The 14,050-nt window shown below is 45.8% G+C and overlaps 2 protein-coding genes across 2 annotated transcripts; both read right to left on the bottom strand.

The window, feature by feature from the left end:
- Positions 1-4,795: 4,795 nt before the first annotated feature.
- Positions 4,796-5,947, bottom strand: LOC113987561 (taste receptor type 2 member 41-like). The gene has a single exon (XM_027720456.2). The coding sequence runs from the start codon at positions 5,904-5,906 to the stop codon at positions 4,959-4,961; it is 948 nt and encodes a 315-aa protein (XP_027576257.1). The 5' UTR covers positions 5,907-5,947; the 3' UTR covers positions 4,796-4,958.
- Positions 5,948-11,451: 5,504 nt separating this feature from the next.
- LOC120323188 (taste receptor type 2 member 116-like) lies at positions 11,452-13,742 on the bottom strand. Its single transcript, XM_039380952.1, has one exon. It carries the CDS (start codon positions 13,704-13,706, stop codon positions 12,744-12,746), a length of 963 nt encoding a protein of 320 aa, XP_039236886.1. The 5' UTR covers positions 13,707-13,742; the 3' UTR covers positions 11,452-12,743.
- Between the last annotated feature and the right edge of the window lie 308 nt (positions 13,743-14,050).

Here is a 14,050-nt window from a genome sequence, read left to right as displayed (position 1 = left end):
AAGCCAACAGCATAAGGGAGACCCCAGTCTTCCCACTTTATTTGAATGTATTATCCCTTACTGGCAACTGCTAGGACCTGTAAAGGACTCACTCCAGCAGTTTACAGAATAACACTCATTATTAATACAAAATTGTGACAGGTTAAGGTTTGAAGATTGCCGGTGATAGTATCTGGCTACAAAAACGTGTTTAAAGCAATATACTACATCGTTAAGCAAGCTCCAATCCTACTAGCAATATTTAGCACACGTGGAGTGTTGTTCTTAACCAGTCGGTGTCCTTACAGGGGGAGAAGACAGGTTCAGCCCATTGACTTATCCCAGCAGTTTCGATTGGGTCTTCCCTGATATATTCCCCATTCTCAACTTCTTTTTATGCTATTTCTTCATGTTTAGGTGGAGCTTGAGTTACTTTAGTCATAAATATCTTCGTTTCTGATTGGCATAAAATTCTCTTGCTTTGCTTTTAAAGATACTGTCAACAGAATATAGAGGGCATGCCCAGTGAGGGGTGGTCAGAACTTTGGGATGGAGGTGTGCTTTAATATTACAATTAGGCTGTAATGAACCAAGTTCATCTGAGGAGAGAAATTTTGAATAGTTGTTGGCTCAGCAGCAGGACATCTTCATCTATCTCTCTTGGTTGGCAGGTACTGTGCAGTCTTATTCACTACAAGGTACCACTAAGTTGCAATCCCTGCAGAGATTTCTACGGAGGGAGGCCACGGCATCTTCACTCTGCCCCACCCTCCATTCCATCCCTGGTACCAGATGCTTATGGTTGTGTGGGGAATCATCATGGAGCATGTCAACCTCATTCCATCCAGGGAGTAGCAGCTTTATTTTCCTCTATAATTCTTAGTCTCCTCTAATTTTTACCCCCAGCCATCTTCTCACAGGAGTGAGAAGGGGGGGTAGGAACGCTCTGCAGAGGGATGTGGACAGGCTGGATCAATCAACTGAGGCAAATTGTGTCTGACAAGGCTTGACAAAGCCAAGTGCAGGGTCCTGCAGTTGGGTCACAAAAAAAACAACCCCCTGCATCATTCCAGGCTGGGGGAGGGGAGTCTGGAAAACTGCCCAGACTGGGGGTGCTGGTTGGCAGAGGCTGAACATGAGGCAGCGTGTGCCCAGGTGGCCGAGAAGGCCAATGGCACCTGGCCTGTGTCAGCAATAGTGTGGCAGCAGGACCAGGGCAGTGACCGTGCCCCTGTGCTGGGCACTGGTGAGGCCTCAGCTCAAATCCTGAGTTCAGTCTTGGGCCCCTCAATTCAAGAAAGACATTGAGATGCTGGAGCGAGTCCAGAGAAGAGCAATGGAGCTGGGGAAGGGTCTGGAGCACAAGTCAGATGAGGAGCAGCTGAGGGAGCTTGAGAGGCTCAGCCTGGAGGAAAGGAGGTACAGGGGGGACTATTTTTCTCTGTAACTGCCTAAAAGGATGCTGTAGCCATGTGGGTATTGGTCTGTTCTCTCAGGCCACAAGGACAAGATGAGAGGAAATGACCTCCAGATGAACCATGGGGATTTACCTTGCATATTGGGAAAAATTGCTTCACTGAAAGGGTGTTCAGGCATCAACCCAGGCTACCTAAGGAAGTGGTGGAATCACTGTTCCTGGAAGCTCACAAGTTGTGCAGCTGTGGTGCTGAGAGACATGGTTTAGTGGTGGGCTTGGCAGTGCTTGGTTGGTATGGATGATCTTAGAGGTCTTTTCCAAGCTTGACGATTCTATGTTTCTATTCTGTAATTCCAAGTTTAGTCTACTTTGGTTGACAGAACAGAAAATATGGTGTAGGCTTAGTAGTAGTTCTTTGTTTTATTTCTTGGTTTAGTTGGGTTACTTGGGGGTTGGTTTTGGTTTTTCTTTATTTGTTTTGTTTTGTTTTGTTTTTAACTTTTTCATCTCTCTGTATGTGTGTGAGGACAATAGAAGCTAATTCTACTCCAACAGGTCAGAAGATGAACTGCCTTCATCTATCCCAGTCCTCTCTCTACTATCCCTGCTTATAAAGGGATATGACATGAAACTGTAAAATGAGCAGGACCAGACCGTGCCTGGGGCTTGGGCTCAGCTCCATGTGAAGAATCTGGCACCTTAAAAAAATAAGAGTATAACATCAGAGTCTCAAATGCTGGGTTTTCAAAGCATAGAAGATCTGGATCAGGTGCTTGAAAAATAGGGGGCAGCTTTTAATTCAAACCCATGCCCTCCAGCACCACTGAAAAAGGAGGAGAAGTCCCCAAGACTTCATATCTACAAGCTAATGTGCATATTTTGGATGCCCTTGTGCACCTCAAATGGCACCAGACCCCTGTGATTCTGCATCTGAATGGGCACACAGATGTACTGGGATTTGAGGGACATCTCATACAAATTGAATTGTGTCTATCAGAGCTTGGCTCAGGCTGAACTTCTTTACCCTCCACAGTCCTTGTCTTTCTTCTTTATGATGGGAAATCATAGAATCATGGAATCAGCCAGGTTGGAAAAGACCTCCAAGATCATCAGGTCCAACCCAAATCCCAGATGGTTTGCCTTGGTTCGCTAACTACTTAGGCTCTTAGATGCCCAGTTTATTCTGGGCAAATCCATTCCATCCATAACTCAACTTCAATGCTCAGAAGGTCACAATTGTTTCAGGATACAATCCTGGGAAAGAGAATAAAAATCTCCTCTGGGCAGGTGTTATGAACTTGTTATGGAAATGTTAATTCAACCTCAAATCCTGCTTAGGCACAGAAGAAGGGCTTCCATGTTCTAAAGTGGCATTAGTTATTTATTTGCTAGTTTCTGGGGAGTTGCTGTTTAAAGAGATGGATTGGTAGTGAGGCAATCTGAGAGACTGTGTTTGGAAAAGGGGATATCACAGTGGTTGAGAAGTTGCTCTGGCCTAAATGGTTTTTCTCATTTCATGGATAGGGAGGAAGCTTTTTGAAGGTGATATTATGAGAAGTGCACACCTTGGCCTTGGGTATGAGGTAAAATATCCCCCTGAGCCGCCTGAGCTGGTGACATAAAGAAACAATTGAGGTTCTGCTCTGTTCATGCTGCTGCTAAGGAAACTTTCCTGTCTCCCCATCCAGGAGGCACTCTGGCAGTCCCACCCCTCCACCAGAGACATTCACTGTTGGGACCGAAACCCCTTTGCAGGGGGCAGCTCCTGTGAGCCCCCGGGTGCCCCACTTGAGCCCCTGCACACCCCACACCCCCAGAGTCAGACCAGGTTTCCTTACCAGCTGCACACTGGGTTTCCCACAACAGTCTCAGACGTCTGGATCTTTAAAGCAATTTAATCATGGCATAGTAACATAGAAACATCTCAAGCTGGGTGCCTGTGAACCCAGCTTGGCTCCTTGTCTCCACCCTCAAATTATCCCAGACACAACGTCACTCCTTCCTTCCCAGAGTCTCTACCTCCTCCCCTACAGAATGCAGGGGGACAGAAAATAGAGTTTGCAGTCACATCATAACAAGCTGTCTCCACTCCTTCCTCCTCATGCTCTTCTCCTGCTTCCGTGAGTGTCCTTCCCATGGGCTACAGTCCTTCAGGATAAGCTGGTTGCAGAGTGGCTCTCCATGGGCTGCAATCCTTCAGGGCTGCAATCCTTCAGGATACACCCACCACACCTACTTTGCTGGTGGGTCATCCATGGGCTGAAGGTGGATCTCAGCTTCTTCATGGACTCCCATGGGCTGCAGGGGCACAGCTGCCTCACCACGGTCCTCTCCAGGGGCTTCAGGGGAATGTCCGCTCTGGCACCTGGAGCAACCTCTCCCCTTCCTTCGCTGTCCCTGTTGCTTCAGGACTGTTTCTTACAATTTTCCTCAGTCCACCTTACCAGTCTGAGTTTTTGCACCACTTAAATTATCTTTTCACAGAGGAGCCATGACCATCACTGATGGGCTGAGCTGTGTCCTGCGGTGGGTTCTTTTGAGAGCATTGAGGTGGCTTTCCCTGGCACAGGGCAGCCTTGACCTTGCCTCACTGAGACACCCACGGGTCCCCAGCTACCAGCACATGACCCAAGCATCCTGTACCTCTGCCTGTGGGTCACTGTGAGATGACAGCAGGACTTTATTCCATGCTGTACCTTGCACAAATCCCACTTTCCCAGATGTTTTACTGAGCCAGACTCCACTGGGAAGAGCCGATCTCATCTACAAGTAAAAGCAGAGTGGGAGAACAGTCACACAGAGCAGGGTAATCCTGTCCTGGCAGGAAGTGGGGCAGAGAAGACACTCAGGACTGGAGTGAGCAGTGGGCTCTGCACCCACCTGTGCCCCCCACGGCCATTCCTGCATCACTGTTTGTGTGTCAGTGACCACCAGTGGAGAGTGACAGGGATCAATGTGTTCACACATCAGTTATCAACCACTGCCAGACAGTGATACAGCTCATCATATTACACTAGGACAGGGCCAGAGCAGAAAGAAATGTAAACTAAAACAGAGATAAACCTGTTGTTTAGTTCAGTGTTTTCAATCAGTGAATACCAAAATATTTGCAGCAGGTTTACATTATTGTTATTGCCCTTTTGCAACCAGCCCGTATACAAGAACTAAATGAAGTTGTCAATGTTAATAATTGAGCTCAAAAAATTATCTAAACTAAACAATGTTACTAATAATAGTTTTATCAGCAGATGATGAAGCACTTGTGGCAGGTTTACAGTGTTCTTATTGCCCTTTTGCATCCAGCCCATGTACCAGGTCTAAATGAAGTTGTTATTGACAATAATTCAGCTCAAAAATTATCTAAACTCAATGATGATAATAGTAATTAAGTCACAATAATCTAGGTCAAAGTATTTGAATGCAGTTTTCTTAACTTAGATGGGGAAGAGTAAACATCTCTACCATCTACGCTGCCAGGAGAGTTCTATTAGATATTAATTGACTTGTCCTCTATAGTGAAAGGTCAACAATTTGCATAGGGCTGCAGCTTTTGCTACAGTTCTTACCTCATGCAAACCTTGCACTTCACACAGGGCAGAATCCTTAGCAGTGTGTTTTTCAACTTGGGGTTGCTGAAAATCAGAATCAGGGAATGAACACCTGGAAAAGCATACTGAAATACATAAATAAGAAACATCATGACACTTTTCCCCTGCGCTGAATAAATTATTGTCACAATCAAAGATATAAAGTTGATGTTGTACATTATGAAGAAGGAGAGAATGGATTTCATGGCTTTGATGTGGGCATCCATGCTGAGGTCCTTCATGGAGTTTGTCTGCATGTTGCATTTGTGTCTCCAGAGGGAAAAGAGAAGGAGAAGGACAGAAAGGATGACTGCCACGAATGAAGCAGCATATCCAAAGCCAGTGATAAAATAAATAGGAAGAAAATGTTCATCTATCTTGATTTTCACTTTCCACAAATTTTCTAGACCAGTGGAATTGTTACATTCAGGTTTATCGATGATTTCAAAGAGAAGGATTCCAATAACCAGGGAGAAAAACACTGACCCCAACAAGAGCCAGGGCACCATCCTGTCAATTTTTACTTTCAGATAGATAAAGAAACTGTTCCTAAAATTGGCAATTTTTATACAATAAAAGACACAAAGACAGGCTGACACAGAAACTTCAGAACAATTAAAAAATCTATGAGCAACTGCAAGTAGTTGAAATATGGGGTGAACATATTTGTAATTGTGATACATTGTTGAAAGAAAGAAATATAGCCATGCAACGCACAAATACCAAAACCTGGAGGATCCCAAAACCAACAAGATCTTCTCATTAGAGTTCAATGTTTTCTTCTTGACCCAAGCCATGCAAATCACAGAAACAATGAAAGCATTTATCCACATGCCAGCAAATGCCTCAAGGGTCACTATAGCCACAGATGTGGCAGCGTATGAGGTGATATGGAATTGCTCTGGAGAGTGACAAACTTCCATCCTGGGAGCTGGGAGCAGTGCTGTGCTGGACAAGGGGGCTGTTGCACCAATGCCAAACACAGGTCAGCATCTGCTGTTGCCTGAGTGTCAGGTCTGGAAAGAGGAGCTTTATAGAGCTGCTGGTGGGGGGGATTTTGGTGCCTCTGGTCTTGAGAGCAGGGCAGGTGCAGGGATGTAAATGTGCTGGGTATCCCCTTACCTGGTGTCAGTGTCAGTGTGCAGGATTTGCATGTTGGTTCAGGAGGGCTGTGTTGGGTGGCACAAAGAGTGGAGATGTTTTTGTGCTGAGGACAGTGTTGTGATTTTGTGGGTGACCCTTGTTTGATCCCTATGAGGATTTAGGATCTGGGTTCTTCTTTCCCCTGGCCACCAGTGATGCTCTTGGTGAGCAGGGTGTGCTCTCAGCAAAGCACAGTCAGGGGAATCACTGCGCTCTTTCATCTGAGAGTCCAGGAGCTCTCAAGTTCAACTAAGATGCTGGATAACAGGAGTTCTTTTTGATCCTCTACAGGCACTGAAATCCCTGTTAGTTTCCCCACTCTTAATGCCTTAATGTTTAGTGAAGAGCCTCATAGGGGATGTGGGAGGGCATTGAATGAAAAGCAGGACTTTCTTTTCCAGGATTAAGTTGTAGAATGTGCAGGAAAAGGATAAAAGTCAGCACGAGTCTCTGTACCAGGATTCAAATCTCATGTGTTGGCAATGGGAAGAGTTTTAGGGATGAGACCATGCTGGGCTCCCTGCACCCCGAAATCCTGTCAAGCTTCCAAATTAATTTAAATTCTGAAAGCTGTTGGTTTTTTAATAGGCAAGGTTAGTGCTCTTAGACTCTGGGTTTCTACAGGACCTAGCACATCGGGACCACAGGTGCCAACGAGGCCTGTGCTGTAACCAGGAAAAAATGAAGTCACAAGAAATAGCTCTATGGCTACAAGAAATAAACCCCCAGCATTTTGTCTCTTCAGAATGATGATGCCCTTTTATCTTAGGGACATAAATGTCATGTCACTATGTCATGTCAATACTCCTATCACGTTTCTATTTGCATGTTTTTGTGAAGGCTCTCACTACAGCACTGACACATGGAAATGATTTTACATAAGTCCTGGTGTTCATTTCAACAAGAAAACATGGTACCTACCACACATTGCATTGAAATACATTCAGACAATCCATGCATTTTTCATAAAGTTCTGGTGAGAACTTCATTATCCTTTATTTCATATTGCCTAGAAAATGCCAGTGTCACGGCTTGTTTTGAATGCAGTCATGCAAAAATACTGTTTCTTTTGAGAGCTGACAATGTTGATGGAGGGCTGAACACTGCCTTGAGATTTTTCATTTTCTCTCGTGGCCTGTTTTGTGCTTTATGCTCTAGTGTGAATTTTCTCTGGGTTTGCTGACAGAACAGAAAACATGGTGTAGATTTAGGGTTTGGGTGTTTTTGACTTTTTTGTTTTTGTTTTCTTCTTCCTCTCTGCATATATATTTGTGAGGAGAATATCCGTTATTTCAATAGCAGAGGGTCTGAAGATGAACTGAACAACCCTTATCAAAGTGATGTTTTCTTACTGGTATTTACTGCCGATCTAAATCAATGTCAGCAAGAGTGTAGATTGGGCTTATGCTGTTAACAGAAGTCTGTTGATGTCATTAAGAGCTGGAGAGGAATGCTCTGACAAACAGGTGCTATGGAGGGAAATTTCCTGACCCTTCTATCCCACCATGTCGATGGGTTTGGAATTAGAGGAAATTTAACATCCCTTCCAGCCTGAAATGTAGCCCTGTATTAGTTGCCTTAGGAAGAGGCTGACTTTCTCCAGCTCTCCAGATGGCTTTTATTTCATTTACTATTGAGTTTTGTTATACTGAGGTCACTCCTGAGCTGTCCCTCTGCTCATCAACACACTTGCACGGAAAAAGCATTTTTAACTGTTTCACTTCTCAATCCTGAAAACTTGGAATGTGACCCAAAGCAGTTTTCCATACCTTGCCAGCACTGGGCAGCCCCTCCCATTGACCTGTGACTTGTCTTCTGGGTCAGCTTCCCCAGGCTGGGCACATCAGGGCATCTCTCCATGTGGGCTGTGCACTGTGGCTGTGCTGGTGGATAACGTGTCCCCTCCAGGTGCAGCTGAGTGGGGCTGGTGCACAGGGCAGTGATGCTGTGCTGGGTGTCATGTTCTCAGGGCTTGCTAAGAGAAATTAACAATTTTTATGCAGTAAAAGGCACAAACCACAGAAAACTGGCAGAAACCCACAAGTTGAAATAATCACAAAAGTTTTGAGTAGAAACAACTAGTGGAAATATGGGGTGAACATAAAGGTGATTGGGATAAATTATTGAGGGAAATGAAAACACTCATGAGAAGCACAAAACCAAAAACCTTCTGGGAGCAAGCCTCCCAAAAGGAGCAAGATCTTCTCATTAGAGTTCAAGATTTTCCTTTTGACCCAAGCCATGCAAATCACAGAAACAATGAAAGCATTTATCCACATGCCAGCAAATGTCTCAAGGGTCACTATAGCCACAGCTGTGGCATCATATGAAGTGATATTGAACTGTTCTTGAGAGTGACAAGCTTCCATCCTGGGAGCTGGGAGCAGTGCTGTGCTGGACAAGGGGCTGTTGCACCAATGCCAAACACAGGTCAGCGTCTGCTGTTGCCTGAGTGTCAGGTCTGGAAAGAGGAGCTTTATAGAGCTGCTGGTGGGGGGGATTTTGGTGCCTCTGGTCTTGAGAGCCTGGCAGGTGCAGGGATGTAAATGTGCTGGGTATCCCCTTACCTGGTGTCAGTGTCAGTGTGCAGGATTTGCATGTTGGTTCAGGAGGTCTGTGTTGGGTGGCACAAAGAGTGGAGATGTTTTTGTGTGCCAGAAGGGTTTTGATTCTGTGACTGACCCTTGTTTGATCCCTGTGAGGATTTAGGATCTGGGTTCTTCTTTCCCCTGGCCACCAGTGATGCTCTTGGTGAGCAGGGTGTGCTCTCAGCAAAGCACAGTCAGGGGAGTCACTGTGCTCTTTCATCCCAGAGTCCAGGAGCTACAAATTTTATCTGAGCTGCTGTAACTGGAATTCCTTTTGATCCTTCACAGGCATTGAAATCCATTTAATTTTACCACATGATAATATCTGCAGATTAAGTGAATAGCTACTAAGTGAGGAGGCACTGAAAGGAAAGCTGGATTTTTGTTCCAGGGTTAGGTTTCAGCATATGCAGGAAAAGGGTAAAATTCATCATGAGGTGCACTGAGTGCCCTTGGACTCTGGGTTAGTACAGAACCTTGCACACTGGGAACACAGGTACCAACAAGATCTTGGCTGATGGTGTAACCAAGGACAATTCAAATCACAGAAAATACCTCTCGTGCTACAAGAAATGAACGAGGAGCATTTTAGCTCTTCAGAATGATGATGTTCTTGTTTTCTGGGGGACAGAAATGCAACCACTGTATCATGGCAATATTCTTATCACATGCTCCTATTTACATGTTTTTGTGAAGGGCCTTGTTACAGCACTGACACATGGAAAGCTTTTTATAGAAGGCCTGGAGATCATCTCAACAGCAAAAGATGGTGCCTGCCATACGTTCCCATGAAATCCATTCAGACAGTTTGTAGGCTTTTAATACAGGTTCTAATCAGATCATCAGCACCCTTTATTTTTTGTATTGCCAAGAAAATATCAATGTCATTGGTTTGGATGCAGTCATGCAAAACTATAGTTTCTTTTGATAGCTGATGATGTTGCTGGAGGGCCCAACTAGAACTTAATTTGGCCATTGCCATAAGGGATCACAGGAATTGTTTTTACAAGTCCACTAACAAGCAAAGGAGGGCCCAGGAGAATCCTCATCCTGTATTGAATGTGAGGGGAAACATTGCCAGAAAGGATGAGGAGAAGGCTGAGGTACTTAATGCCTTCTTTGCCTCAGTCTATAACAACAGTCAGAGCAGTTGTCCTCAGGGTACTGAACACCCTGAGCTGGAAGACAGAGACAAGGAGCAGAAGGAATTCCCCATAAACCAGGGGGCAGCTGCTGTGCCACCTACACTCTCCCAAGTCTGTGATGCCAGATGAGATCCACCCAAGGGCACTGAGAATTTTCTTTTCCTGCCTTGGCCCGTTCTGTGCTTTCTGCTCTGGTGTGTTGTACCTTGGAGAGGTGCCCTGTTCAGTGGGTAAGAAACTGTCTGGATGGTCGGGCCCAGAGTGGTGGTGAATGGAGATGCATCCAGCTGGTGGCCAATCAGTAGTGGTGTTTCCCATTGCTCAGTGTTGGGGCCAGCTCTGTTTAACATCTTTATCAATGACCTGGATGAGGGGATCGAGTTCACCCTTAGTCAGGAGATACCAAGTGGTGTGGGAGTGTTGGTGTGTGGGAGGGTAGGAAGGCTGAGCAAAAGGGATGTGGAGAGGCTGGATCAATTGACTGAGGACAATGAAGCGTGAGGTTTGACAAGGCCAAGTGCCGGGTCCTGCAGTTGTGTCCCAACAATCCCCTGCAGCACTGCAGGCTGGGGCAGAGTGGTTGGCAAGCTAGGGCAGAGTGTGTTGCAAAAGGCCCTGGGGGTGCTGGTTGGCAGAGGCTGAACATGAGGCAGCGTGTGCCCGGTGTGGCCGAGAAGGCCAATGGCACCTGGCCTGTGTCAGCAATAGTGTGGCAGCAGGACCTGGGCAGTGACTGTCCCCCTGTGCTGGGCACTGGTGAGGCCTCAGCTCAAATCCTGAGTTCAGTTTTGGGGCCCTCATGACAAGAAAAACCCCAGATGCTGGAGTGAGTCCAGAGAAAGGCAATGGAGCTGGGAAAGGGTCTGGAGCACAAATGCGATGAGGAACACCCGAGAGAGCTGGAGGGGCTCAGCCTGGAGAAAAGGAGGCGCAGGGGGGACTTTATTGCTCTCTACAACTGCCTGAAAGGACATTGTAGCCAAATGTGTTCTCTCAGGCCACAAGGACAAAACAAGAGGCAACAAAGTCCAGGTGAACCAGGGGGATTTAAACTGGATATTGGGAAAAATTGCTTCTCTGAAGGGCTGTTCAGGCATTTTTTCAGCCTTCCAGTGCATGCACGTAATAGCCTGGGGTCTTGGCTCCATGCCTGGGGTTCCTGCCATTTCCTGCCAAACAGAGCACAACCTGCAGCTCTCACTGTAGTTGCACACTGAGCTGTCTTCACTGAACATATTCCTCAACTATTTCATGTACAGATAACCTGCTGTGGAGGGTTGACCTTGGGCAGCTGTCAGACACCCACCCAGTTGCTCCTACTCTCCCACTTTGCATAAAGGGGTGGTGAAAAATAAGATTGAAAAAGTCATGGGTCGATATAAATACAGGGATATTGCTCACCAGTTACTGTCACCGACAAAACAGACTCAACTAGGGAAAAATGAATTACATTTATTGCCATTTGAAAATAAAGTGATGAGGAACAAAGACAAACTAAAACCCTTTGCCTCTTCCCCCCATTCATTCCAGGCTCAAGTTCACTCCTTCATTCCCAGAGTCTCTACCTCCTCTTCCACAGCAATGCAGGGGGACAGAAAATGGGGTCTACAGTCAGGTCATATTGAGCTGTCTCCACTCCTTCCTCCTCACGCTTTTCTCCTGCTCCAGCGTGGGTCCGTGCCATGGACTGCAGTTCTTCAGGATAAGGTGGTTCCAGAGTGGCCTCTGCATGGGCTGCAATCGTTCAGGATACACCCACCACACCTTCTCTGCCATGGGGTACTCCATGGGCTGAAGGACCTCAGCTACTTCATGGACTTCTGTGGACTGCAGAGGCACAGCTGCCTCACCATGGTCCTCTCCATAGGCTGCAGGGGAATGTCCACTCTGGCACGTGGAGCAACCCCCCCTCTTCCTTCCCTGGCCCTGTTTGCTTCAGGACTGTTTCCCACATTGTTCTTCACTCCGCACTGCCCGGCCGTATTTCTCTCCTTTCTGAAATATATTTTCACAGAGGAACCACGACCATCGCTGATGGACTGAGCTGTGCCCTATGCTTTGTCCACTGGAGTGCCCGTATCTGCCTTTCCCTGGCACAGCCTGCACAACCCTGCCTTTGCCTCACTGAGACCCCCATGCACCCCCAGCTGCCAGCACCTGGCCCAAGCCCCCCGTACATCTGCCTGTGGGTCAGTGCCAGTTGAAAGCAGGACTTTATTCGACGCTGCACGATGCACACAAACAAGGGAAAGCAGAACAGGAGAGCAGTCACACAGAGCAGGGCAATCTTATTCTGGCAAGAAGTGGGACAGAGAGGTCACACAGGGCTGGTGTGGGCAGTGGGCTCTGCACCCATCTGTGCTCCCCACGACCATTCCTGCATCACTGTTTGTGCATCAGTGACAACCCGTGGAGAGTGACAGGGATCAACATGTTCACACATCAGTTATCAACCACTGCCAGACAGTGATACAGCTCAACATATTACACAGTTATCAACCAGTGCCAGAGACATTTCATCATATCCTACTGGAACAGAAATGTAGACCAGAATTGAAATAAACCTGTTGTTTAGCTCAGTTGTTACAGTCAGTAAACGCCAAAGCATTTATGGCAGGTTTGCAGAATTGCAGCCAATCCATGAGTACAACGTCTAAATGACTTTGTTATTGGCAGCAATTCAGCTCCAAGAACTATCAAAATAAATGAGAATAATAATTTATTCTACTGCTATTAATATTAATTCAAAGAATTTTAATAATGTATTCCTAACCCTAAAGATGAACACCTCTATCATCTACACTGACGGGAGTGCTGTGTTAGAAATCAATTGACTTGTTTTCTACAGAGAAATATCAGCATTTTGCAAGGGCTCTGGGTTTTCTTACAGTTCCCTCTTGAGGAAAACTTTGCACTTCACACAGGGCAGAATTCCTAGCAGTCTCTTTTCCAGACTGGGATTACTGAAAATCAGAACAAGGGAATGAAAACCTGGAAAAGTGTATTGAATTAAGTAAGTTAAAAATATCAAGTCACTTTCATTCTTCATTGAATAAATTAGAATCAAGATCAAACATATAAAGTTGATGCTGTACATTATGAAGAAGGAGAGAATGGATTTCATGGCTTTGATGTGGGCATCCATGCTGAGGTCCTTCATGGAGTTTGTCTGCATGTTGCGTTTGTGTCTCCAGAGGGAAAAGAGAAGGAGAAGGGTAGACAAGATGACTGCTGTGAATGAAGTGGCATATCCAAAACCAGTGATAAAATGAGGCAAAAAATGTTGATCTATGCTGATGCTTGATTTCCAAATCCTTCCCTGGCAGGTTAAATTGAAGTTGTTACTGAGTGCTTTATCCATGACATTGTAGGCAATGATTCCGATAACCAGGGAGAAAAACACTGACCCCAACAAGAGCCAGGGCACAATCCTGTCAATTTTTACTTTCAGGTAGATGAAGAAGTTGTTCCTGAAATTGGCAATTTTTATGCAATAAAAGACAAAAAGAGAAGCAGAAAACCACAAGTTGGAATAACTAAAAAAGTTCTGAGCACTATTAAGTAGCTGAAATATGCGGTGAACATAAAGATAATTGGGATAAATTACTAAAAAAATTGAATATACCCATGCAATACATAAATACCAAAACCTGGAGGATCCCAGAAACAGCAAGATCTTCTCATTAGAGTTCAAGGTTTTCCTTTTGATCCAGGTCACAAAAATCACAGAAACAATGAAAGCATTTATCCACATGCCAGCAAACACTTCAAGTGTAATGATGATGGCCACAGTTGTGTCAGCGTATGAAGTGTCATTGGATTGCTCTGGAGAGTGACAAACTTCCATCCTGGGAGCTGGGAGCAGTACTGTGCTGGACAAGGGGGCTGTTGCACCAATGCCAAACACAGGTCAGCGTCTGCTGTTGCCTGAGTGTCAGGTCTGGAAAGAGGAGCTTTATAGAGCTGCTGGTGGGGGGATTTTGGTGCCTCTGGTCTTGAGAGCAGGGCAGGTGCAGGGATGTAAATGTGCTGAGTATCCCCTTACCCGGTGTCAGTGTCAGTGTGCAGGATTTGCATGTTGGTTCAGGAGGGCTGTGTTGAGTGGCACAAAGAGTGGAGATGTTTTTGTGCAAAGGACAGGGTTGTGATTTTGTGGGTGACCCTTGTTTGATCCTTGTGAGGATTTAGGGT

The sequence above is a fragment of the Pipra filicauda genome, unplaced genomic scaffold (assembly GCF_003945595.2).
Source record: "Pipra filicauda isolate LSUMZ 115617 unplaced genomic scaffold, ASM394559v2 scaffold209_size2725305_pilon, whole genome shotgun sequence".
NCBI classification, from domain to species: Eukaryota; Metazoa; Chordata; class Aves; order Passeriformes; family Pipridae; genus Pipra; species Pipra filicauda.
The sequence above is the reverse complement of the archived record's forward strand: the minus strand, read 5'-3'. Positions and strand labels throughout refer to the sequence as shown.